Raw genomic sequence first — 26,631 nt, 5'->3', positions numbered from 1 at the left:
ATATATAAATTATATTGTTGATAATACTTCTAACTACAGTGATACTCTATATAAGAATAAAATAATTATGATTTTAATTTGAGCCACTTATAAATAAGAATAAACTCTCTCCATTGTAATAAATTATAAATATTTTAAGTCTCATCTTAAAAATTATTTCTCTTTATTGTAATATTTGTATATATGATTTTAAAAAATATATGTTATGTTATATTTTATTTTATTATAATATTATTTTATTTTATATATCTCATTTATATAATATGATAAAATATTTACATGATAATAGTTGTTTATTATTTTACCAATAAAATTAAATATTAAATTTAAAAAATTTAATACATAAATTTTTATTAAATTATAATTTTCTCGTAATTATATATTCTATTTTGTCAAAATATACGAATGTAGCTTAAATCAAACCCCACTTACAAAAATTTTCTGCCTATGCACAATTGACTATCGGCAGGGAGCTATCTAAATTCTGACATTGTGGTAGGTGTCTATCAATGCTGTCAATCAAGAACACTTAATGAATAGAGCTGGAATGAGCAGTGTAGTTACCGACAAATTGACGTGACATGGCAGGAACATCCCAGAGCCCCTTGTTTTTTTCCTTACCGACAATGAAATCAAATTAACCGAGAAGATTTTACATCCATTTGAGCGATGATAAATGAGTTCTGCAGGTGGGTTTAAATACCACCTACTCCTTAATCTACTATCCTCAAAGCCCTTTCAAATGGCACTTCTATTTCCTTCTCCCTCTTGTTTTACTAATGCCAATTTCGCTAAACTATCATACAGTACGCACTCAAAGTCAACATACAATTACTGTTTTGCTAACCCAATTAGATGCATGGGTGGTCCAAAAATGTCAAATGAAACTGTAATCAGACGATCTGCTAATTATCACCCTCCAATTTGGGATTATAATTTTGTGCAATCACTCAGGCATGAATTTGTGGTATACAATTACCATTTTCTTCATCTTATTCTGTCCTCTTTTCTTTTTTATTAAGTTAGTGTGCAAATGGATAGCTTCTTTTTTTTTTTTTTTCCTTGTTGTGCTTATTGATCTTTACATAAGTCATCGTGCAATATAAAGACGGTTCATTATCTATAAATTGGGATAGTTTATTAGTAGAATGTCATCGCTATGCTTTAACAATAAGATCTATGAATTTTTTTCATAGCCGATCAGACAATAGGGATATTGGTGTGTTATTCTTATTGTATTAAGATTTCTCTCAGTGAAGCTAATTACCGTGTCCCAGAAAGTTTAAAAAAATTCTTGACGTGATGCAGGGAGAATCATATACAAAACGAATTAACCATTTGAAGAAAAGTGTAAAGACGATGCTTAACGAAGCTGTGATTCCTCTGGATCAGCTCGAGCTGATTGATACGTTGCAAAGACTTGGATTAGCTTATCACTTCCAAGATGAAATCAACAAGATACTGAACAACATTTACATTCAGAATCGCTTTGAGAAGACCTGGACGAAGGAGGATTTGCATGCCACAGCTCTTCAGTTTAGACTCTTAAGACAACATGGGTATAACATATCTCAAGGTAAGGAAGGAAGATGCCGATCTGCTAACTACGCTATTATATACAAATTTTTGTTTCTTTTTGCTACTTATGGTTAACCATATAGAACACACCTGATAATTTGACTGTAATTTGAGATTAGCAATACTAAAAGTGACAAAGTTAAATTGCAGAGATTTTCAATATTTTCCTTGATGACCTGGGAAACTTTAAGGCATGCATAGGTGAGGATCTTAAAGGACTACTGTCTTTGTACGAGGCATCGTACCTTTCGGAAGAAGGTGAGAATATTTTAGAAGTTGCTAGAAAATTTGCCACAATATGTCTCCAGAAATATACTACCCTACAAGACAAAGACCAATTTCTGTCCATGATAATAAGTCATTCTTTGGAGCTCCCACTCCATTGGAGGGTGCCAAGGTTGGAGACAAGGTGGTTTATAGAAGTATATGAGAGAAAAGAAGGCACGAATCCTCTTCTGCTTGAGCTTTCTAAGTTAGACTTCAACAATGTGCAAGCGATCCATCAAGAGGACCTAAAATATGTGTCATGGTATGCTCATTTCTAATCTCATTTATAACCCTAGGCCCAACTAAGCTCAATTAATTGTGGAAATTATAATTATTTATACTATTTATACATCACTAAATTTAGTAGCAATAATTTAGTAACAAATCTAATTTTGCTACTAAAAAAACTAAACATAATATTTCTTTTTTTTGCAGTAAAAACTTGTATCATCATAATATTTATGTTTTAAAATTTTATAGCAGTATAATATTATATTCTTATTTTAAATAGTTTCAATTTGTATTTTTATTAGTTGTAATAATTTATTTGTCGCTATATTTATTTGTTTAAATTTTTTATATCGAGTAATACTAGTTTGACTCAATAAAATAAGTCTATTATATTATTTAAATTTATTTTTATTTAATTTAATCAAATTAAAAATTATACAATAACCCATCTCTTCACTTAGCTATATTAATTTTACATTTTTTGTTTAATTTTATTAAATTAAAAATTATCCAATAACCCATCTCTTCTTTTTAGCCGCCTGATGACCACACTATCTAATCAGATTTCTCTTTCACGTCTAGTTCCCAGTTTCTATTTCAAAATGGTAAATCTCAAACCTTAGTCCATTCTCTAACCCCATCAATTTAATTAATTTATTGGTTTTTCATAAAGGTTATGATTGATAATTATTAGGTGTAAAAATTATTATTAACTTTTCTTGAAAACATACATATTAATATCCTTTGAAAATACTAAATGATCGCCTTATTTTCTGCCATTTAGATAAAAATAAATGGAGATTCTATATTTTTATTCCCCTTGATATAGAAATATGGCTTTCTAGAAAGTAAATTATTTTTGTGATCCGGAGGCTGGACCATACTTGCGGACAACAGTACCATTTTTTTAATTTCTTTAACTTAAAATTATAACAAATAAATTATAAAAATTAATATTTATATTAAAAATTATATATTGAGTAAATACTCCTATATTTATAAAGAATAAATTTTTATCCACGCATTATATAATTGTTATAATTATTTTAATTTTAAATAATAATATAAATTGAATTAATAGATAAAACTAAATAGAATTTTTAGTATTTTATAATTATTTATAATATTTTTATAAATAATAATAAAATATATGAATAAAGTTCAAAAACTATCCGATGGTTTGACATTTATTTACTTGAATGATGAAAATATTTTTTGTATTAAAGAAATACCATATATTTTATTTTCTTAGTATTTTTTAGATATATATTTATATTTATCATTTTTACATAGTTTTACACATAATTTTACACGTATGTAATAGGAACTATTACTAAATTATGATTTTATAAGCAATATGAGATATAACAAAGCATCAAAGAATTTATAAATATATTAAAATTTTATTTAAGAAAATTATTTTTAAATTTGAAAAAATTTAAAATATATATGTTTTAATAATTTTTTATGATAAAAAATTTAATTAGATCCTAAATTAATTAAAAGTACTTATTTTATTTTAATATTTATATTTATATTAATATTTACTATAAAGAAAAGAGAAAAGCATTGGATGTACTTAAAAAATTCCAAAAAAATATAACATACGTTATTCTTTTTATACGGAAAATACATATGTCTCTTAAGTGTATAAATGTCAAACCACAAGGTTATTTTTTGAACTTTACCCTAAATTATATATATTTTTATAATAAAGTTCAAAAACTATCTTGAGGTTTGATACTTTTTTACTTGAGGGACATAGAAATTTTTTGTATCAAAAGAGTACCACTGTTTTTTTTAGCATTTGAAAATAGGTACATATTTACGTTTTTATTATTTCTTACATAGTTTTGCATATATTTTATATGAACTATTACCAAAGCAATGTGGTATCTAATAATACATCAAAAAATTAATTTATTAAAATTTTATTTAAGAATATTATTTCTCAAATTTGATTAAAATTAAAAAATATATATTTTAACAATTTGTTATGATCATAAAATATCTAATCGAATGCTAAATTAATTAAAAATACTTCTTTTATCCAAATATTTATATTTCTATTAGAATTTATAATTTAAGAAATGAGAAAAATATTGAATATATCTAAAAAATACTAATAAAATAAGACATATGTGACTCCTTTGACACGAAAAATACTGTCTCTCAAATGTAAAAATGTCAAACCACAGGGTAGTTTTTTTAATTTTACCTTATTTTTTAATGTCTTTCGTAAATTTTTTTATATGAACTTAAATGTGTGTATATATATATATATATATGGTAAATAAAATATTAAAATTAATATAGTTATTAACACATTTTTTTTATTTTTTCAATGAGTTATCCTCTAAAAAATTTAAAGATCGATATAATTTTGATAAATGATAAAATAAATTATTTATTAAAATTAATATAATATAATTTTTATGAAGTCTTTGTATACTTGAAAAATTATATTATTAATGAATAAAACTTATTCTTTACATTTGAAAATTTGAGAATTTCATCAATATGTAATTGATAATTACAGAACCAAGAGTGTACTATTCTTATGATATACATCAATATTCATTATTCATAGACACAATATTCTTTGTTTATTATAAAAATATTAATTTTTAGTACATCAACTTTTAAATATTTATCGTTTTAGTGAAGTTTGCTCATTATTTATAATATACATGTTCGTTAATTTATTCTTATTAATCAATAATTATAACTATAAATATGTTCTTCATATCACTTTGAAATATTACTTTAGATGAATATAATATTGATTCGTTATGAAAGTTTGATTTATTGTTTTTGTGATGCATGTTAAAATATTTTTGTAATTGGCATAAGCATTCATTATTCATAGGTATAATATTTATTAGGTTTTTAATGGATATTCAACATTAATGAACATCATGTTTATTAATCTATTCTAACATATATATACAACATAGATATAACGTAAATGTCCTTGCAGTTAGTAAAAAAAAAATCAAGCTAAAGTTATATTACAATATTTATATTGTAATACAAATATTTTTTCAACCTTTAGTGTTTAAATAATAAATATTTAATATAATATTTAATGAATATTTAATATAAATTTAATGAACATAAATTAAAAAAAAAACACATATTAGAACCCTGCTTGCACATGGTTTCTAATATAAGTTATATCAAAATCTAAAATGGGTTACGGTTTCGAGCCGGACATTGAAATTTTTTAGAAACTCTTATATATATTTAGAAACTTTAAAATAAATTTTCTATTATATTTTTTATTTATTATTTATTCTTAGGACTTTAAAAAAATCCATTTAATTGGATTGTTTATGAGAAATATTTTTATTTTTTTATATTTATTTTGTTTTCTATTTATAAATGATTCTTAACTTTTTCCTATTATATTAGTTTTTATTATATTAATAAATTTTCTCTATATATACATATATTTCTTTTCAGTGTTCATCTCTTGGTCTATAATAAATAGCTATTTTTAAAATTTAATAATAACTAATATTTTAGTGGACAAATCACGCAATAAAATATCTATTATGTGCCAATATATCCAATTATATTAACTATATTATTTGATGATGATATAGCAAATTTAGAATAGTCATTTATTATTTTATATTTTAACTTTTTATAAATAATTATTATTTATTTAAATTCTTTTAAAAGTATTAGCATGACTTTTATATATATATATATATATATATATATATATATATATATATAATATTGTCATAATATTTTATTTTTAACTCTTAAAAAAATATTATATATTTTGTGTTATATCGTGTTTTCTATTTTCATTCTCCTGCAACTTAGCTTCTAATAGTACTAGTTTGTCTTGGTCTTGTATAAAGGTGGTGGAGGAATACAGGTCTTGGTGAAAAGTTAGGCTTTGCAAGAGACAGATTAATGGAAAACTTCTTATGGACAGTAGGGGAGAATTCTGAGCCACAATTTGGATATTTTAGAAGAATGTCCACCAAAATATTTTCACTAATGACAGTAATGGATGATATTTATGACGTGTATGGCACCTTGGATGAACTCCAGTTGTTCACCGATGCTGTTGAAAGGTTGGAGCTAGATACATAGCGTTACTGCATCTCATATACTCTGTATTATATGATTTGGTTATTTCATCATAAATATTTAATGTTAAATTTCAGGTGGGATGTTAATGCAATGGACCAACTTCCTGAGTATATGAAGTTATGTTTCCTAGCCCTCCATAACTCGATCAATGAAATAGGTTATGATGTCCTTAGAAAACAAGGACTTTATGTCATTCCCTACTTGAAGAAAGCTGTATGTATTAATCTGAATTGATTTATAATCTTAATATGTTATTAATTTACTCTAATTCTTTTTAATATCTAATTTTTTGATTCATTCATGTATTGACTTAGTTAATTATTTCAGTGGGCAGATTTATGTAAATCTTATTTAGTGGAGGCCAAGTGGTATTATAGTGGCTATACACCAACCATGCAAGAATACATGGACAATGCATGGATTTCTATTTCAGCTCCTGTTATCCTAGTTCATGCTTATTTCCTTGAAGGGTCTCCAGCGTCAAATGAAGCTTTGAAATCTTTAAAGGAGTATCCGGATATAATCCGATGGTCATCTATGATTCTTAGATTTGCAAATGATCTAGGAACATCATCAGTATACATACCTTTTTCCTATTCTTTATAATTTCTTATCCTTTTAAATTAATTTCATTATTGATCCTAAATGTTTTCTTTTTATTTTCAGGATGAATTAAAAAGAGGTGACAATCCGAAATCAATACAATGTTACATGTATGAAACTGGAGCTTCAGAAGCAAAAGCCCGCGAGCACATTCAATACTTAATTGGTGAAGCATGGAAGAAAATAAATAAAGAACGAGGACTTGCAGATTTTCCATTCTCAAAAACATTTATTGAAGTAGCAGCTAACCTAGCTAGAATGGCACAATGCGTGTACCAATATGGTGATGGATATGGGATAGAGAACGGTGAAACTAAGGATCGGGTTCTATCATTACTTGTTAAACCTATTCCTATATATTTATTTTTGCCCTTTCCATGATCCATCTAATCATATGCCCACATGCCTAAGTACATGTGGAGCCATCTTATAATGAAAATTGTTACAAGCTTGTTGGGTTGGTTGAGAAAAATAAAGGATGTGCAAATATATATATAAAGGAAGAGTTAATTCTTCCTTGTAATTTTATCAGTTTTATTGTGTAAAGAAATATATTTTGCATTACTTTAGAGAGGTATTTATATATGATTACAAATATTCACAAGAAAACTACATGATAAATACATAAGGAATATAAAAAATAAATAAAAGAAAACTAGCAATATATTTGTTATCTTATCTCCTCAAGTAAAGGATGAAGACTAAAAACTATAGGAGGCAAGCTTATGTTAGATGTATGTCCTAGGAGCCAATTGGATTTTTGCTTTTTTGTTCATATATTGTGATATTATTATGTAATGAATTTTTTTATTTATGGCAGTTGTCTTTTATTCATTTTTATAGTAATATAATTATTGAATAAGTCCAATAATATTTACTAAAAACTTCATTTTTAAGAGTTGAGAATATGAGTGACGAATGATCTTTAGAATAAATATTATTTAATAATTCTTTATCATAGGATTAAATATTGGACATTTTTAATCCGGAAGACCAACATAATATGTTTAACCCTATGATTAGTATGAGATGCTAATATATATAGGATGGTGAGTCTCATGCAATTTAGTATGAGTTACTAAGTTAATCATTATGGGTCACTTGTGAGACAAGTGAACTGAACATGACTTGCAGAAATAATAAATCGCATGGATAATTTATTTAAGTCATTGATTTATTATTAAGTTGTGATGGTGTAACTAATCCTTATACCTGAGATGACAAAGTCGTCTCATGAATATATAATTGGAATTTGCTTATGCTATAGGTATCTGTTCATAATAAGAATGGGTACTTGTAGATAGTGGCTCTAGTTGCATATACATGGAGGCAGATGTTCATCAACAAGGCATCCATCGCCTTGAGTAAACAAGGAGAATGTCCTATGCGATCCGGCAACATCTTGACTAGGAAATCCTTGACCGAGGTAATTATGATTAATGGAAAAAGAGATTTTCGCATTAATCATATTTAGTCAAGATGTATCATGGATTTATTCATAGTATCAAGTTAGTGGATTTTTCTATTCCATGATTCTCACTTGATCGGGATATTATTCAATGGAATGATTTAATTACATGGTAATCATAAATAATGGGTTCATGGATAATCAATACCTTTATTATTAATTGGCTAATTATAATATGTTACTAGGCGTTAGGGCTGAGTACGGATCGGTCCAATTCGGTTATCTATAAAACACCAGTACCATACCAAATTTCAGTTCTTTTAAAATCAAAGGTACCAGTACCGTACCAAATATAAAAGGATCTGTACTATTGTACCAATTTGTACGGTTAAATACAGTTCGGCTTGTTGCTATTTTCAGTTCTAAAAAATTTAAAAAACACAACTTTAATCTCATTTTTAATCGAATATATTTAGAGAAAATATGATTACCAACCTAAAGAAAGTAGCATGAAAATCTGAATTAGAATTGCAATCACATTCTTGAACAACCTATTTTGCAATCCAGTCACTTACAAGTATAATAATTCATTCAAGGTTCAAATACAAACTATTAAAATATATGTTACTGCTAGCATAAAAATATTTTGCAGATGGCAATCATTAAAATAAAATATTTTTCGCAGTTGCAGCCAACAATCTACCCATAAAAAATAAAAATAAAAAAGTAAAAAAGAAAAGAAAAATACCCAAAACTAGGCAATGACGACACAATTATAGGAAGAGAGAGCACTAAAGAGGAAGACATCTACGCGAGTCAATTCTTGCTTCTGCCTTTCTACGAGCCAATTATGCGTGGCGCTAAAGAGGAAGACATCTAGGCGAACCAATTTCTTCCTTCTTCCTTTTGATTTTCTGTCTAGAAATTTGCCTTAGGGATTTTGTCTTTCTGAACTGAATATTGAGAGGTGTGACGGTGTGTTCTAAAGAGGAAGATGTCTAACCCAGCGAATTTCTTCCTTCTTCCTTCTGATTTTCTGTCCAGAAATTTACCTTAGGGATTTTATCTTTCTGAATTGCAAAATGGGAGGTGCGACGGTGTGTTCTAAAGAGGAAGACGTCATGTTCAAATTGTTAGGTGTAGGCTTGTAATATGTGGTAAGAAAAGGTATTAGGGTTAAGTTAGTAGATAGTAAATTATAAATTTAGTATTAGAGTAATATATATTAGTATCAGTATACTATATGATATATTAATATATAACTTATATTTTTCTTATAGAGTATAACATATATTATAATATTATAGTTATTTTTAATATGTAGTATTTTTTTTCTTATTTCGATAATAATTGCTTGAATTATATAAAATGACAAATAAAAAAAAATTATAGAGTATAAAGTATTTTATAATATTATAGTTATTTTTAATAGATATTATTTATATAATATAAATAATTATTAATAAATATATGTAAAAAATTCGGTTCTACGGTTTGGTCCGAATCAGTACAAGATGGATCGGTTATGGTATGGTTATGGTACGGTTTTTACTAAAGAACCAGTACCATACCATAATAGAAAAAAAATTTGGATAAGTTCAATTCGGTTATAAAAAATTTCGGTTATTTCGGTTATGGTATTTTTTTGATACGGTTATTCGGTTCGGGCGGGAATCACCGAGATCCATGCTCAGCTCTACTAGGCGTCACTTATAATTTATGGGAACAATTGAGAAAAAAATTATTTAATTGTTCCCTTAATTAATTAAATTAGTTTAATTAATATTAAAGAGTTTAATATTAAATTCTCATTGCCAATTAATAATGAACCTAGAAATCACATAGTAAGATCGACTTAGGCAAAGCGAAGGACTTGACTTATATTTCGAGTAGAAATACTAGCATCTTCCAAAGTTAAAGTTTGTATTAATAATATTAATTATAAATTGCGGGTCTTTTGCACCCATCATCACAAAAAGTTTGTGAAGACATATATAAGTGGAAAAATGTGTTAATGATAATTTATCATTAACATGAGAGACCAAAATACAATTTTACATTATCAATATGTCATGTTCAAAATGGTTTTGGCATGTACTAGTAACCGAACTTTTGAAATAGAGAAAGTATACAGAGAAGAAGAAAAATAAGCGTTCTCATTTTCTTTTCTTCAAAGAATTCAAGCTTTGCCAAAGAGTCGATTGTGTGAGATAATTTGGAGGATTTACATTTGCAAATCTCTATTTAATTCTTTATTCGAATCAACATAAAAAATCAAGAGAAAAAATATGTTCTTCAAGGTTTTAAGTTCTTCATTTTTTAATCAAAAGGAAAATTCATTTTTCTAATCTAAACCACAATTTCAACTTTTAAACTTAATCTTCAAGTGTTGTGAATCAATTTCTTACTTCCCTGCGTTATATATGTGATGTATAACAATCTATTTCTACTTAAACATATATAATTTACTTATAATTACATTTACTTGTCATATTAGAACCTTCATATTCTGAAAAATCTCAATATAATTTAAGTGTATATATTGATTGAATGGTTGAATAATATAACTCTTTCACATATTCTTAATCTACCAGATGGTATTAGAGCCTTTGAGCTCCTAAACCACACATCCAACCTTCTCTTCATATTTTTCTTGCAAACCTAGATCTCCTAAATCAAATTAAACTCAATCCTAGAACTACCTTTCATGGAAACTACAATTCTATGTCACCTTAATAAGATATAATCTAGATAGATATATGGATGGAGCTGCACCTTGTCCACCAACAATAATAACCACCAGCAATACCATTGTTTCTAATCCCGACTTCATCACCTAGATATGCTAAAAAAACTCATCTTTAATGCCGTCATCGACTCTCTCTCTCTCTCTCCTACAATCATTCTACTACTTCAGCTCGCCAAAACTACTCAAAAGCCTGGACCATAATCTCTAACACCTATGTTAAAACTTCTAGCAATCATATAAAAAAACTCAAGGATTAACTCAGAAGTTTCATTAAAGGAACTCAAACTGTGTCTAAATATATGATGTATATAAAAAACTGAGTAGATAAACTTGTTGTTCTCGGAAAACCTATAGATGATGGAGATCTTTTAGAAAATATTCTAGATGGTCTGAATAATGAGTACACGTCAATTGTAAAAGCTATTCATAGTCAATGACATACTCATCTCGTTTGATGTACTTCATGAGAAATTTATCAATAAAGAACTATCTCTCAAATGATCTCAAATTACAACTTCTCTACCAGTAACAATGAATCACACCTCCAGATGTACCAATTGAAAAACTTCTTGAACTCAAAAGTCTCAATATTCAAGATCAAACCAATAGAGTGATCAACTATCTCCAAAACCCTACCTTGGTAAATGCCAAGCTTGCATTACTTAAGGTCACACAATCTAGAGGTGCCCCTTGTTTACATTGATCACCTTCTAGTCTTTAAGTCCTTAACAACAAACATCATCTTTAATAACCCCACCTTAAGCACCATTGCGACTCGGACCTCCTGTTCTCTAGAATCCTCAAGCTTAGTCTTAACAGACTGAGCAACTTCTGAGCTCACCATGTGACTATTGATATGAGCAATCTATCAATTCATACTTCTTATGAAAGAGCTTATGACATCATGATCGATGATGGCTCAAGTCTACTGATCACCCATATTGGTTCCACATATCTCCCTACACCTTTATGTACTTTTACAATGAATAATATTTTACACATACCTAATATGAAAATAAATCTTATGTCAATCTCTTAGTTTTGCACTTCCTATAACACCTCTATTGAGTTCTTACCTAACTCATTTTATGTGAAGGATCTTTAAACGAGGGTACTTCTCTTGTAGAGAGATAGTAAAGATAGTGTGCATAAGTGAAATACAGCTACTCCCAACTAATCCTCTCATTTCCTTTTTCTACTAGTGTTAGAATCACTTTATCTGAGTGGCACAATAGATTAAGTCATCCAACTCCTCCTAAACTCAATAATGTTCTTTATCAACTTCAGTTAGGTGTCTTTTCTTCAAATAATAATTGTAATGCATGCTAATGTAGTAAAAGTCATAAAATCCTTTCTCAAAGTCTAATGTTTCTTCTAGTCTGCCTCTTGAGGTCTTGTTGTCAAATTTATGTACATCTCTTGTTTATTCTTTTGATAGTCTTAAAATTATAGAATCAATCTCAAACCCACCACTATCACCCAAGTCATCAAATATCCACAATGGCATCAAGCAATGTTAGAAGAGTATGATGCTCTTCTTCAGGATGGCACATGGGACCTCATTTTCTCTAGTCCTTCTCATAATTAATCTTATTAGATGTAAGTGGAGTTATTGCATTAAATACAAATTCGATGATTTTATTATTGGGTACAAACAAAGGTTGGTAGCATAGAATGATTTTAAAACCTGGGTTAGATGATATTGAAACCTTCGTCATGGTAATCAAGCCATAACAGTCTGACTTATTCTTATTGTAGCAATCATTCGAGGCTAACCACTAGAACAAATAGACATTAACAATGCCTTTTTACAGGATACTATCGCAGAAGCATTTTACATGCAACAATCACTAGGATTTCATTGATTAAGACCTTTACATATGAGTAATCTATGAAAGGCAATCTATAGCCTCAAGCAACCACCTCGTGCTTAGTATCATGAATCGTGACAATTTTTATAGATGTCACGACCCACTTTGGGGGCCCGTGACCGGCACTAGGGAATGGGTAGGCTTAAGGTCACCGAAACCCGTAGTAAGCCTTACCAACCCGCAAATCCATATATACAATTAACCAAATATAAAGTAGTCATAATTGTCTTGCATAATACATCATCATACTACCAACAGGAGTTAGAATAGTTATATAAATTTTAAAATTTCCTACTGCGGACACTCTAGAGTAAAAATGACAAGTATATAAGTACAAGATAATTACAAAAGTCCGAAGAAGAAGAAGTCGGACTGTCGAATGTGCGATGGCGAAGGTCTTTAACTATCACCTGAAAAATTACAAGCGTGAGATAAAATCAAATAATCTAGAGACTATTGCAGTCTTCACAAGAAATATTAATTATTCGAATCCATATATCAAACCCTGAACATAAACAGAAATCATGATGTCATCATACCATAATGAAATAAATAAATAAATAAAAATATCTTTGTTTCTTTTCTTTTCGGGACGAGTGGCTCGGTAGAACCCTAAACCCCAAATTCTAGTAGCCTTTCGGCTCTCTTAATCCAACAGGTCTGGCGCCCAGAAAGCAAGCTCGATCAGGGTCCTTACCTCCAGCCTGAACACTTGAATTCCACATAAGCCGGCGCCCAGAGAGCATTGCTCGATCAGGGACCTTAACTCCGGCAATCAACTAAACTCAGCCCAGAGAGCAATGCTCGATCAGGGCAGACAAATCCATAATAACCTTATATCCATGATCATTACCGGTGCGCACGCGGTCCTGATGTAACCCATCAGGCGGCATGTTCTACAAGGCACATTTCCCAATTCGCAATCATCACATATAATAAATATCATTATCTGATAAACTCAACCAACACATATCGAAATAAAGATTAAAAATTTAAGGTAAAACAATGTGAAATTGTGAGGGAAAAAATAATAACGTTTATCTTATTATAACATACTAATAATAATATTTATATTATTTTAAATATTAATAATCAAGTGAAATCATTTATTTTGCGATACTAATAATCATATTATGCATAAACTTTCAAAATAGCATATTAAATCAGACTTAGCAATAGTGCAATGATTAAATGACTTTAACTCACAGGATCTAACGCGTTCATGATCCGGCCTCCTACGCCCTCGGGTGGAGCTGGCGGGAAGGCTGAATTATCTAATAACAAAAGACATACAATTAATAGACATTCGAAATTTTTCCTAAACTTAGACCCTAAGGTCGACTGCTAGAATTAAATTGGACTCGAGGATTCTACCGAAATTTGACAAAACCTCCCTAAATTCACGGATATTTACCCCCCGTAAAACAGGTCCAGGACTGCCAAAAACATATCGACATGCTGGAATTAATAAGGTAGAGCCACAAGAACGCACTAATATTTTCCCGACTCCAAAACACCACAACCCAAACAATTTAATTTGGTTTATTTTTAAACTACCCAACACAAGCAATTAATAGCCACAATAACTTTCTAATATTATAACAAAATTTTTCAGAGTCTAATAAAATTATACCGAGTTAAAAATTGAAATATTTCACGCGTCCAGGAAAACACTGGTCCTAAGCCGTACCGCCAAGGTCGAATTTAAATCCGGGCGCCTCAAGCTCAAGTTGTGGGGAGTCCTAAGTACAAGAGTTTTGGCGGAAGTGGCCGAGGCGTGTCGGGCCGGAAAGTCGCTGCTCACGCGACACTTCCCAAGGCCGGCAAGGATTTTCCGACGGAGGAGGGTTGCTTCCGGGGTTTTTGGGGATGGGGAGTCCGATTCGGCGTCGGTTTGCGGAAGGACGGCAGGAGGCCGAACCGACAATGGCGTACCTCCCCTAGCCTTTGGTCGGCGTCGGCCGGCGGGAAGGAAGCGGGGAGGGCAGTGCGACAATGGCAGAGGCAGGGAGCGGGAGGTGGGCTGGGAGGAGAAGGAAGGAAAAGGAGAAGGAGAGGGGAAGGGGAGGGAGGAAGGAAAGAGAGAGAGGAGGAGAAAAGGAGATTTTTTTATTTTTTTTTAATTTTTAAATATATATATATATATATATATATATATATATATATATATATATATATATATAGAATTATTATTATTATTACAACTAAGGGTGTTACAATAGATCTCTAGATTCATAAACTTTCATGCAAATCTTCTTTATTTATTTTACCATACCGATGATATATGACCGTATATCTTCTTATATTTGTAGATGATATAATCATTACAGGTAGCTCTATTCACGTTGTTTAGGAATTCATTTCGGTATATGCAACTCAATTTTCTCTCTCAAGGACCTTGGGACCATATCATAATTCTTAAGGTCTGAATTGCTCACTCATCTTACTGAACTATTTCTTTCGCAGAAAAGTTATATAGTTCATCTGCTAACTTGGACAAAAATGCATTAAACCAAGCTGATTTCTAAACCTCTAGTGAATCAACAAGTTATAACTCTAACTTAACGTACTACCTTGTCTGATCTAACAAAATTTGGCAAGTCATGGGCAGCATTCAGTATTTATCATTTACTCGTCGTGATGTTGCTTATGCAATCAATAAATTCTCTTCGGTCATGCACTTCCCAACTATTAAACACTGAAATATAGTCAAGGGGCTGTTTCTATACTTATATGAGACCCTAGATCATGGTGTACTATTACATGCTTGGTCTTCTCTTGTTCTTCATGCTTATTTTGATGTCGATTGGGTAGAAAACAAAGACAAGTAGAGCTCTACTAATGCTCACATAATTTATCTCATTAAATATCTAATCTTTTGAAGCTCAAAAAAAGAACTTACAGTTGCTCAATTTTTTATTAAGGCTGTGTAACACCCCATCCTACATTAGAAAATGATTTTCAATCCGGTGTGCTTGTTAGAGTTTAAAAGAATTACTACTAACACCTAGGGTTTGACTTTTAAGCCATGTGGATAGGCTTAATCTCGACTCTAGTTGTTAGGTCAGCTTTTTATGCAAACTCGGGCATTACAAATGGTATGAGAGCAACCTACTAGTGTGAGTACAAAACTAAGTATTGTATGGAGCTAAGTGTTATATCATAGGAAGTCGGTGGGAGCCACCTCTAGAATCCATATAAGACATCATTAGAATCCATGATTCACCTGCTAAGCTACAATATTGGGCTATTAGGCTATATTTTGATGAGGATGAGGATGCTAGAGCTATAAGTGAGGGAGATTTTGATTATGGGTTTGTTGTACTTATAAAGTTTAAATAAGTTACTACTAAAACCTAAGGGTTGCATTTTGAGCCATGTAGATAGGGTTTACCCCCTATCTAGTTGTTAGGTCAGTAATTCATGTAGGCTTAGACATTACAAATGGTATCAAAGCAACTTGTCAGTCCGAGTATGGGACTAATATTAGAGTATGCCTTAAAGATAAAGAGTTTTTAGATAATTTATATTCGTTTATGCATCATATTAATGACATATGATTATATTAAGGGCATTTTCAAGTCTTAATGATATAGCTTGCTGTATTAAGGTACAATCAAGATTGTTAGAGATAAACACCATAGAATATAAACTTAAAATAAGAGAAATTATAAAGCATGTTTATAATAATGAGATTCTAATTACATACGTTCTATGTTTATAGTCAATGTTTGATAAAAAATTAGATATTACTACTCATTGGATAATGATAAAATACTTAAGACTACCATAATATGTTATCACTTATGAAATAAGTAATCTATCACAAAGCCCCTCTCCTAAGCTCAGTTTTTATACTATTACGGGATAAAAGGTTACCTTTGACTCTAAAGGATGCCTTGTTACTTCCTTATGGAATGATAAGAAAATCTTTAGAGGAGAGAGGATTGCCAATATCTATATAATTAATTAACTTTTACTAATCAACCTTTTGAGTGTCTTATGGCTATTAGTGATTAGTTCATGGCTTTTGCATAAAAGGCTTGGACATATAAGCATGAAGCTGCTTCAAAGCTTTTGAAAGGATGAGCTAGTAGTTGGACTTCCTAAAGTCAATTTCTCTAAGACAAGACTTATGGACCATGTCAAACAAGGAAGTAATACAAACCATCCATCAAAGCCAAAAATGTTGTAAGTACTTCTAGACCTTTACAACTTATTCATATGGACTTATTTGGACCAAGTAGGACTGTTAATCTAGCTAGAAGACATTATGCATATGTATTTGTAGATGACCACTCTAGATTCACTTGGTTTAGTTTTCTAGCTCATAAGAGTGATGCTTTTAAGAACTTTCCAGAAAGTGTACAAAATGAAAATAATTTTTATATTCAAAATAAAAAGTGACCATGGTAAAGAATTTGAGAATGAATCTTTTGAAAATGAAATTCACATGATTTTTCAACTCATAGTACACTACAACAAAATGATATTATATAACAGAAAAATAGAACTTTAGCCTATGTGGAAAGTTTTATAGGGCGGAAATAAAATAAAAGGAGAAAATATATATTATTTTACTTCATTTATTTTCTTTCTTCATGTTTGAATAGAAAAGAAAAAAGAAAGGAAAATAAATTTATTTTTCCTTATTTGGGAAGCTAAAATGGAGAAGGAAACAAAATTGCAATGCTATACATTTACTATTTTACCCTTTATTTTATAAAATAAAGAGTATTTTACTATAGTCAGTTAATTAAGGATAGAGATGCATTTTTTTATATAAAAGGAAAGATTTTAAATTGAGATGTATATTCTTTTATATAAAAGGAAAGTTATTTTGAATATGTGAAGTAAGGAAATGAACAAAAAATATTCTTTCGATTTTTTTTTGTGAGTAGTGAAATAAAAAGACATACTTTATTTTGATAGATAATAACTAAATAATATTAGAGGTAAAATAGTAATTATCTTATAAATAGTAAAATTTTCCTCTCATTTGTCTTTTTTTTTTCTATTTTAAGATAAAATAAAGGAGGTAGAATTTTAAGTTATTTTCTTTTCTCCTTTTATTTCCCGCTTATTTTCAAACAAACAAAAACTACAATCACTCTTTATTTTCCTTTAATCTAAACATAGGATTAGTAGTAATGCCTAAAACAATGTTCAATGAGTATAGTCTTTCAAGGTAAATTGCCCAGCTAGTACCAAACCTTGGGACTGTATATCAATTTGATACTAAGACTTTAATTTGAATCATAATGGTACTAAAAGTACAGAAAAGTATATCAATTTAGTCCAAATGGATGGTGATGTGGCAAGATGAGGAGGTATATTTCGGTTGTTTCGCCCTCTCAGCATGTGCCACATCAATTAACTTTGTCTCCTCAGCTTGCCACGTCAACATCCGTTGTCAGAAATTAGACATTTGGACTAAATTGATATACTTTTCTGTACTTTTGGTACCATTGTGATTCAAATTAAAGTCTTTGTATCAAATTGATATATAGTCCCAAGATTTGGTACCAGCTGGACAATTTACCCGTCTTCCAATGTATTTTTGAGTGAAAGTTGTTAATACTATTTATGAGTACGTGTTGATAACTTCCACATTTCACTTCCTTTTTTTTCTCAACTTCCTTTCCATTCTATAAAAACATGTTTAATCTTCCAAAGTACTTTTCAACATCCATATATCACTTCCTTCTTGTTCTTCACCTTTGTTACTTCCTTTCCAATTTACAAGAATGTGTTGTAATCTTACAAAAGATTATATAACAGTTTTATCAAATCCTTGCATCCTTGTTTATTACATGTTAATAATTCTCAATTATTATTAGCTAACTCCTTTCGAAATTATAACATGGACCCCAAACAATGTAGTTATATGGCTCCAAAGTCTAAACGATGTTGTTTAGTTAAAAAAAGACCGATATTTTAACATGTCTCACGTGTGAAGCTTTTAATACAAATTTAAATTCTATGTCCTACCTTTTTGGTTTTATAAATTCCTTTTACTTTCTAATTTTTTGCACTTTTTCTACTTTTGATTTTTTTATTATTTTCATTAAATTTTTTATTTTGATTCAATTCAATTTAATTTATTTTGATTCCATAATTATTGTTTAATTTTTTATTATTAGTTAACATGTTTTATTAATGATTTTATGTTCATCAGTTGTAGTTACAATGTTCAATACATGTATGTATGATGTTTATGTAATCTAGGTATAATGTTCACCGCTTTTTTAAACAGCTGATACTCAAAATTATTCGTTTGTTGATCATTTATTGGAAATGTCTACGAAAGCAAAAGAAAGTATATGGGAAGAAAATAAGTGTTATTTAAGACTTTACATTTAAACTGGTTATTAAGCTTTCATAGAGTTCTATATTGATGAAGAGAGAGTTTAGACTGTATTATATATATAGTGCAACAATTAATCATTATATTTTTAAAAATTCTTGCATACAATGTTTTGTTCATTTTTAGTTACCATATTTCATTGTGATTTTATATTCATCAATTGTAGTTATAATGTTCATTTATCTGTACGTTTAATATTCATATAATATCATTAATGTTCATCACTTATAGTTGTAATATTCATTACATGTACGTTTAATGTTCATGTAATGTTGTATAATATTTATCGCTTGTAGTTGTGATGTCTATTACATGTACTTTTAATGGTCATATAATATCGTTATAATATTTATTACTTTTACTTTAAATATCCATCACGTGTTTGTTTAAAGTTCATGTAATATTGTTATAATATTCATCACTTTTATTCTTAATACCTACCACATGTATGTTTAATGTTCAGGTAATACTGTCATAATGTTCATTACTTTTATTCTTTTTTACAGTTGAATCTCAAAATTATTTTTTAGCTGATAATTTATTTGGACTGTTTGTAAAATATGTTAATGAAGCTTATGATCTATATAATGATTATGTATTAAAAATATATTTTAGTATAAGAAAGAGTAAACAAATAAATAGGGCATATGAAAAATTACTGACAATAAAAAGATTTTGTTATTTAAAGGCTAGATTGAAAAAAAATATAGAAAAAATGAAAATAAATATCACTTAAAACTTGACATCTGAACTGATTGTCAAGTTTAAATAGTTCCATATTGATGAATTGGAGTTGCAACTATAACGAAAATAAAAAATAGCATAATTATAGCCTATGTTCAGCAAGCAAAATCCATTTTCAATAATACTGCAACATATATATATATATATATATATATATATGAAATTAGATGTAATGAACCTTAAAAAATACTAATGAATATTTAATAAAATATTAATAAATATGAAAAAGAATACTAATAATTATGCAAGACAATATTATGGATATTTTAAAATTACGTAAATCAAGAAATGTTCCTTTCTCATTTAATCAAAATGCGTAAATGAAGATAGCGCCTTTTCATTTAATGAAAATGCACTGCATATAAATTCTAGTTCATGATTGGAAGTTAATGAACTACTCGTCTCTAGTCCAAAAACTTATTAATAGGGCAGCAATGGTAATCGATCCAAATTATATATAGATATTTAAAAATATTTTCGAGCTTTAATAATGTATTTTTATATATAAAATGGTGAAAATATGTATTTTTACCTCACTTAAACTTAATTGTCTATTTTCAGGTAATATTAGACAAAAAAAGAAAATATGGAGCTAAATACTCAGAAAAGCTTAATTAGGCAATGTTCGTGTCAAGACCCAATGGACATTTTAGTTATTTGATATAATTATTAGGATTTATATTAAGAGTTATTTATAAGAATAGTATTTGGTGGAGATAAAAATACTTAAAGTCTTATCTATTAGATAGACTTATATAAGGTATACATCTCTAAGGAGATTTATTTAGAGGAGGACTCTCCTCTATATATATCGCTGCAAAACCTAATTGTGGGAGAGGAGAGTTTTCTCCTACCTACTCTTTACACCTGTCACCATAATTCTCTATAGTTTTCTATAAATATTTAGTTTAGTTTTTATTATTCTTTTAAAGATCTAAGGAGTTTTTTAAGAAGTGGAGAGTGATGACCAATTTTGTTCCTACTTGAAGGAATCCTAGATCTAGAGGGAACTTTACTTTTCAGTCTTGTTTTATATCTTTCTATTTAATACCATGATCATTGGGTTAAATATGTTAGGCTAATTTTTATAAGTTTTTAGTTTAGCTTTTTTACTTTTGTATAAATCTTGTTATCTATGTTTATTAGAGACACCAACTTTACTTCAATCTATGTTGGTAGAAAAAACTATAATTGCATCATTAACTTGAGTGACTAAAGGAAAAGGCACATCACTATCTCATTCATTAGATATAGGCTTAAAGTAAAACAAGGAGATTACTAAGTAAATGTCTAGATTAAATTCTGCCTTTAGCATATAGTTTTAAATCATAAGCATTTGCATTTGCATTGCATATTTATTTATTGTTTGGTTACTTTACTTTATAAATACTATTCTCTCAAAATTACTGATTTAGAGTGTTTAGATTTACTTTTATTGTTTTGTGTTAATAATTAGTCTTTATAATAAGTGGTTTCATAGTTTCTTAAGAGATCGACCTCGTGGTGAACTTACCCTTCAACATCAATTGCCCCTTAAGATAAAGGATCCTAGCAACTTCACCATTGATATCACAATAGGTGACAAAAAGATTACAAAAGCCATGTTAGATTTGGGAGCAAGCATCAACTTGATGCCTTATTTGATGTATGAATGACTTGGCTTGGAAGATTGAAGCCTACCACTACGTCTCTGCAATTTGGTATAGTGGAAGACTTACTAGTAAAGTAGGTAAGTTAATCGGTCCAAATTATATACAGATATTTAAAGATATTTTAGAGTTTTAATAATAAATTTCTATATATAAAATGAAAAAATATGTGTTTTTACCTCACTTAGGCTTCATTGTCTATTTTTAAGTAATATTAGCCAAAAGAGGAAAATATGGAGCTAAATACTCGAAAAGAAGCTTAATTGGGCATATTCATGTCAATGCTCAAGATTAAGACGCACCGATTGCTAATTATAATATCCAAGAGATATTTTAGTCATTTTATATAATTATTAGGATTTATGTTAAGAGTTATTTATAGGATAGTATTTGGTGGACATAAAAATACTAAGTCTTATCTATTAGATAGACTTATATTAAGTATACATCTCTAGGGAGATTTATTTAGAAGAGGACTATCCTATATATATATCTCTGCAAACACCTAATTGGGGGAGAGGAGAGTTTTCTACTACCCGCTCTCTACACCTGTCCACCATTATTCTCTCCATAATTCTCTACAGTTTTCCATAAACATTTAGTTTAGTTTTCATTACTTTTTTAAGATCTAAGGAGCTTTTCAAGAAGTGGAGAGTGATAACCAATCTTCTTCCTACTTGAAGAAATTCTGGATCTAGAGGGAGCTTTAATTTTCAGTCTTGTTTTATGTCTTTCTATTTAATACCATGATCATTGGGTTAAATATGTTATGCTAATTTTCAAAAGTGTTTAGTTTAGTCTTTTTACTTTTGTATGAATCTTGTTATTTATTTATCTAATGAATAATTTCTTTAACTGCATATATGTATTAGTTTCATCTATTATTATTGGTTGACCATTATATCAATTTAGTAGTAATATTTATCATGAAAATCTTTAGGTTAAAAGTATTACAAACATCATCTTTACTTTAATCTATGTTGGTATAAGAAACCTAAGTTGCATTATTAGCTTGAGTAATTTAGAGAAAAAGACAAATCACCATCTCATTCATTAGATATAGTGATAGATCATAAATAATTATACTTATTTTGTTTAATTCCCTTACATTTTGATTGAATAATGTACTTAATTGTGAAAATTTTGTTTATTTTGACCTAGGTGGTGAAATATCAAGGATTGAGTAGTATTCAACCTAAAGACATGTTTTAAGACATCACTTGTCAGAAACCAAATCTTTTGGAGGAAGACAAAAAATTTGGACAAAAGATCATTTTCAATAAGGCGTGGTCACGCCTTACAATTCGTGAGCTGCTGGAATCTGCAGAAGAGAATTTCAAATTTTCAAAATAAATTCGTGGTGGACCCACTTTTATATAATTTTCTTTATTTTTGAAATGCTAGATAAAGAAAACTTACTCCCATTCAAATTTTCAAAATAAATTCGTGGTGGACCCACTTTTATATAATTTTCTTTATTTTTGAAATGCTAGATAAAGAAAACTTACTCCCATGTTATTTAGGATTTTTATTTATTTAGATTACCCTTTATCTTATCTTTTCTTATAAGATTAGATCATATAAGAAGTTTATTTCATTTTGGATAATGATTATCTTATTAGGGTTTAAGTTTGACTTCCTATATAAGGAGGCTAGGTCTACCAAGTAGAGGATGGCTGAGAGTGCTTTGATTATTTATTATTTTTTCTTCTTCAATTCTTTTCTTGTGAATTTTTACTCCACCATGTGTGGCTAAGTATTTAGGTTTTGATTTAAGAGTAAATAAATTCCAATTGTGATTTTGTGAGACTTTGTGCTTAACAGAATTCTTCTTTAATTCAAGTACTCTTTATTTCTTGTTTTTATTATTTATGAATTTTTGATATTGATTGAACTGACGACTCAATTTTGATATTGATTTTTCTATTGCTAAACTTTGAGTTTGTGATCTGTAATTGTCATGAACGATTAACACAAGTAGCAAGGAGCTGGCTCATGTGTGTGTGATTGCGACCTTTTCGAATTACATAGCTTGCGTAATAGGCTCTAAGGAAATAAAGGAACAAGGTTAATTCAATTGCAGCTATCTCAATTAATTAATGTTGGTTTAGTCATTCTCATTATTCTTAATGCTATCATTGAGTTGATATGGAATGCTATCGTACCCAGTTGACTAGTGGTAAGTTTTAATTTGGATGCTGGGTTTGAGTCAATTATATTAGGAGAATTTAATTTGTTGCGGCTGTTCCGAATAAGTAGACTAAGTACTTGAATAGAAAAATTGATATTTTAGCATATGATCATTATTACAATTGGATGGAATTAACACTCTTGAATTGGAAGTTTGTTAAGATTGATTTTTATTTACTTTAATATTCAGCCTTCATTATTTTCTGTTTATTTATAATTTTGGTTCAAACATTCAAAATTTTTCCATTTTTATTTAACTTTGAGAAGCTATTCACATCGGTTTCCTTGGAATTCGACCTGGTTTCACTATTTCTATAAGTTAGTTTAAGAAAATCAGTAATTTATTTTGAAGGACTTCGACAACCCGTTCATCTAGGCTCAAAGTAAAATAAGGAAATTATTAAATAAATGACTAGATTAAATACTATCTTTAGCATACAGTTTTAAATCATAAGCATTTGCATTTGCATTGCATATTTATTTATTATTAATTACTTTATTTTAAGAATATTATCTTTTGAACATACTAATTTAGAATATTTAGATTTATTTTTATTGTTTTGTGTTGATAAATAGTTTTTATAATAAGTAACCTCATAATTCCTTGAGAGATCAATCTCGTGGTGGACTTACCTTTACTATAGGAACGGTTCGTACACTTACGAATACTAAAAAAGACATCAAATTACCACGAATCCACGAGCTTTTCTAATGACTTTAGCCAAACTGCTGATTTAGACTGGTGCTGAGTTTGAATGTTCACCTACATACAACTTCCATAATAATTCTTCATCAACAAATTATTTTGGGTCAATGATTATGATATTTTGATTTAATTTTAGACCCTTATCACTTTTAATTTTTGTATGTAAATATCAATGTTTGTTAGAGCAAATTTTTTTAGTTATTTACATATAAAAACTCTTTAAACATATTTGTCGAAAGTTTATTTGTGAGGATCCTAACAACTTCTTTTACTTTTAATAATTAGTCTAATATTATTACATTAATTTTGATTAATTTTAAGAAGATAAAAAATAAGATAAGATTTCATAGTATCATGTCATTATTATATTAATGCGATATTACTCAATTCTGATTAAGATTTTAAATCGGTTAGAATTTCTAATTTTCATAAAATTGTCAAATTTTATTGAATTAGAAAAGATTATTTAAAATAATGAGAACATGCCAACATTTAAAAAATATAAAAACTTAGTTAAACTATATAATTAGTCATTTACCCGTGCGTTGCATAACTGTTATTATTATTTTGATTAAAAAATCAAGTTGATAAATATAATTAAATAAATTTTTTATCTTTAATATTAATTTATAAAATTTTAAAAAATAATACATAATTTTTTTAAATGTCTTTAATTTTTTAAAATTTTAAAATCTTATTAATGCAATAATATAAAATTATTCTAAAAATTATTTATTAATTGATTATAATATTATATAGACTAATATATCAATATAATTAATATTAATATTTTTAAAAATTAAAATCTTATTATACAATTAAAAATTAATTTACTATATTAAAAATATAATTTAAGATGTTATTTCTAGAATTAGAATTATTATTTAATTATAAAACTAATTCATTAGTTAATATAATATTAAAATATAATTAATATGCTATTTCTTCTTATAGAATTAATATCATTATCTGAATAAGAAACTATTTATTAGTTAATATAATATTAAAATCTAATTAGCATATTATTTTTTAGGATTAAAGTGAATGTTTAATTAAAAATGTAATTTATGAATCAATAAATTAATAGAAAAAACTATAAAATTACAAGTGAACTTGAATTTCATGTGTCAAAAGTAAATATACATGCCAAAACAAAAAGTTTATGTGTAAAAAATTAAGTATACCCTAGTCGTCTACTCATGCATTGAATGACCGTTATCATTATTTCGATTATAAAATCAAGTTTATAGATACAATTATATAAATTTTTTTAATATCTAATATTGATTTATAATATTTTTAGAAATAATAGCAAAGTAACTATTTTTAAATATTTTTTTTTAAAATTTTATTAATGTAATAATATAAAAATTATGTTTAAAATAATTTATTTATTAATTCTAGTATTATATAAATTAGTACTATCAATTTAGAATTAGAAATTAGTATATAATTAGAAATTAATTTATTAATGAATATAATATTTAGAGACCATGCCTTCAATTTATAAATCTCAGGCTTCCAAGCCACTTTTGATGCCTTGTTTATTATGGCAGATTTTGGCCAAGTCCCTACAATAGTCCAAGCCCCAAGGCAGCTGGAAAGAGAAGATCTACAGAAGTTAATTCCGACTCAATGGGTGACAAATTACGAGAAACTTCATCCTAAGCCAAACCTGTTCAAGCTACTGATCCTCTTTTTGTTACACAAAAGGATGGTACTGTGAAAACAATTTTCACAAAAACAGAAGAATCTACTTCTGCTCCCTCTATTTTCCAGGCTTCGATGATTCAACATGTGTCTAGACCTAGAGAGAAGATCCCCATTCATTCTTTTCAATCCTCTGGACATCATATCTACACAGCCAGGATTAGGGGACATTTCATCTGGGATATTGACCCAGAAATATGTAAATCAGGATGCACCTGCAGAGATGACCTTGATTTTGCTGAACCATGCTTTCAACACCCTAAGAAAACCCCAAGAGTCATGTCTCTAGAAACTTCGTGTTCAGTCACGGAACTAAGGCAAGATGACCGAGATCCAAACGGTCCTTGGATTGGCATCCACAAAAAATAGAAAGAAAAGCAGGATAAATCTCCTCTTCCTATGTATAAGGAAGCTTTGGAACTTCTTGCAAAAAAAGGAAAGACTG

The 26,631-nt window shown here is 28.5% G+C and overlaps 1 protein-coding gene across 3 annotated transcripts; it reads left to right on the top strand.

Moving 5' to 3' along the window:
* The first annotated feature begins 716 nt into the window (after positions 1 to 716).
* On the top strand, positions 717 to 7,323 carry LOC8261703 (terpene synthase 10-like). 3 transcript variants are annotated; one of them, XM_048377334.1, is made up of 7 exons: positions 717 to 954; positions 1,309 to 1,576; positions 1,729 to 2,107; positions 5,952 to 6,170; positions 6,264 to 6,402; positions 6,517 to 6,765; positions 6,856 to 7,323. In XM_048377334.1, the coding sequence occupies exons 2-7, from the start codon at positions 1,360 to 1,362 to the stop codon at positions 7,171 to 7,173; spliced, it is 1,521 nt and encodes a 506-aa protein (XP_048233291.1). In that variant the 5' UTR covers positions 717 to 954; positions 1,309 to 1,359; the 3' UTR covers positions 7,174 to 7,323. The 3 variants fall into 3 exon arrangements, with proteins under 3 accessions (XP_048233291.1, XP_048233290.1, XP_048233292.1); XM_048377333.1 differs by having other exon boundaries at positions 717 to 967; XM_048377335.1 differs by lacking the exon at positions 717 to 954 and adding an exon at positions 1,083 to 1,219.
* Positions 7,324 to 26,631: the final 19,308 nt, after the last annotated feature.

The sequence above is a fragment of the Ricinus communis genome, chromosome 7 (genome assembly GCF_019578655.1).
Source record: "Ricinus communis isolate WT05 ecotype wild-type chromosome 7, ASM1957865v1, whole genome shotgun sequence".
Classification (NCBI taxonomy): domain Eukaryota; kingdom Viridiplantae; phylum Streptophyta; class Magnoliopsida; order Malpighiales; family Euphorbiaceae; genus Ricinus; species Ricinus communis.
The sequence above is the reverse complement of the archived record's forward strand: the minus strand, read 5'-3'. Positions and strand labels throughout refer to the sequence as shown.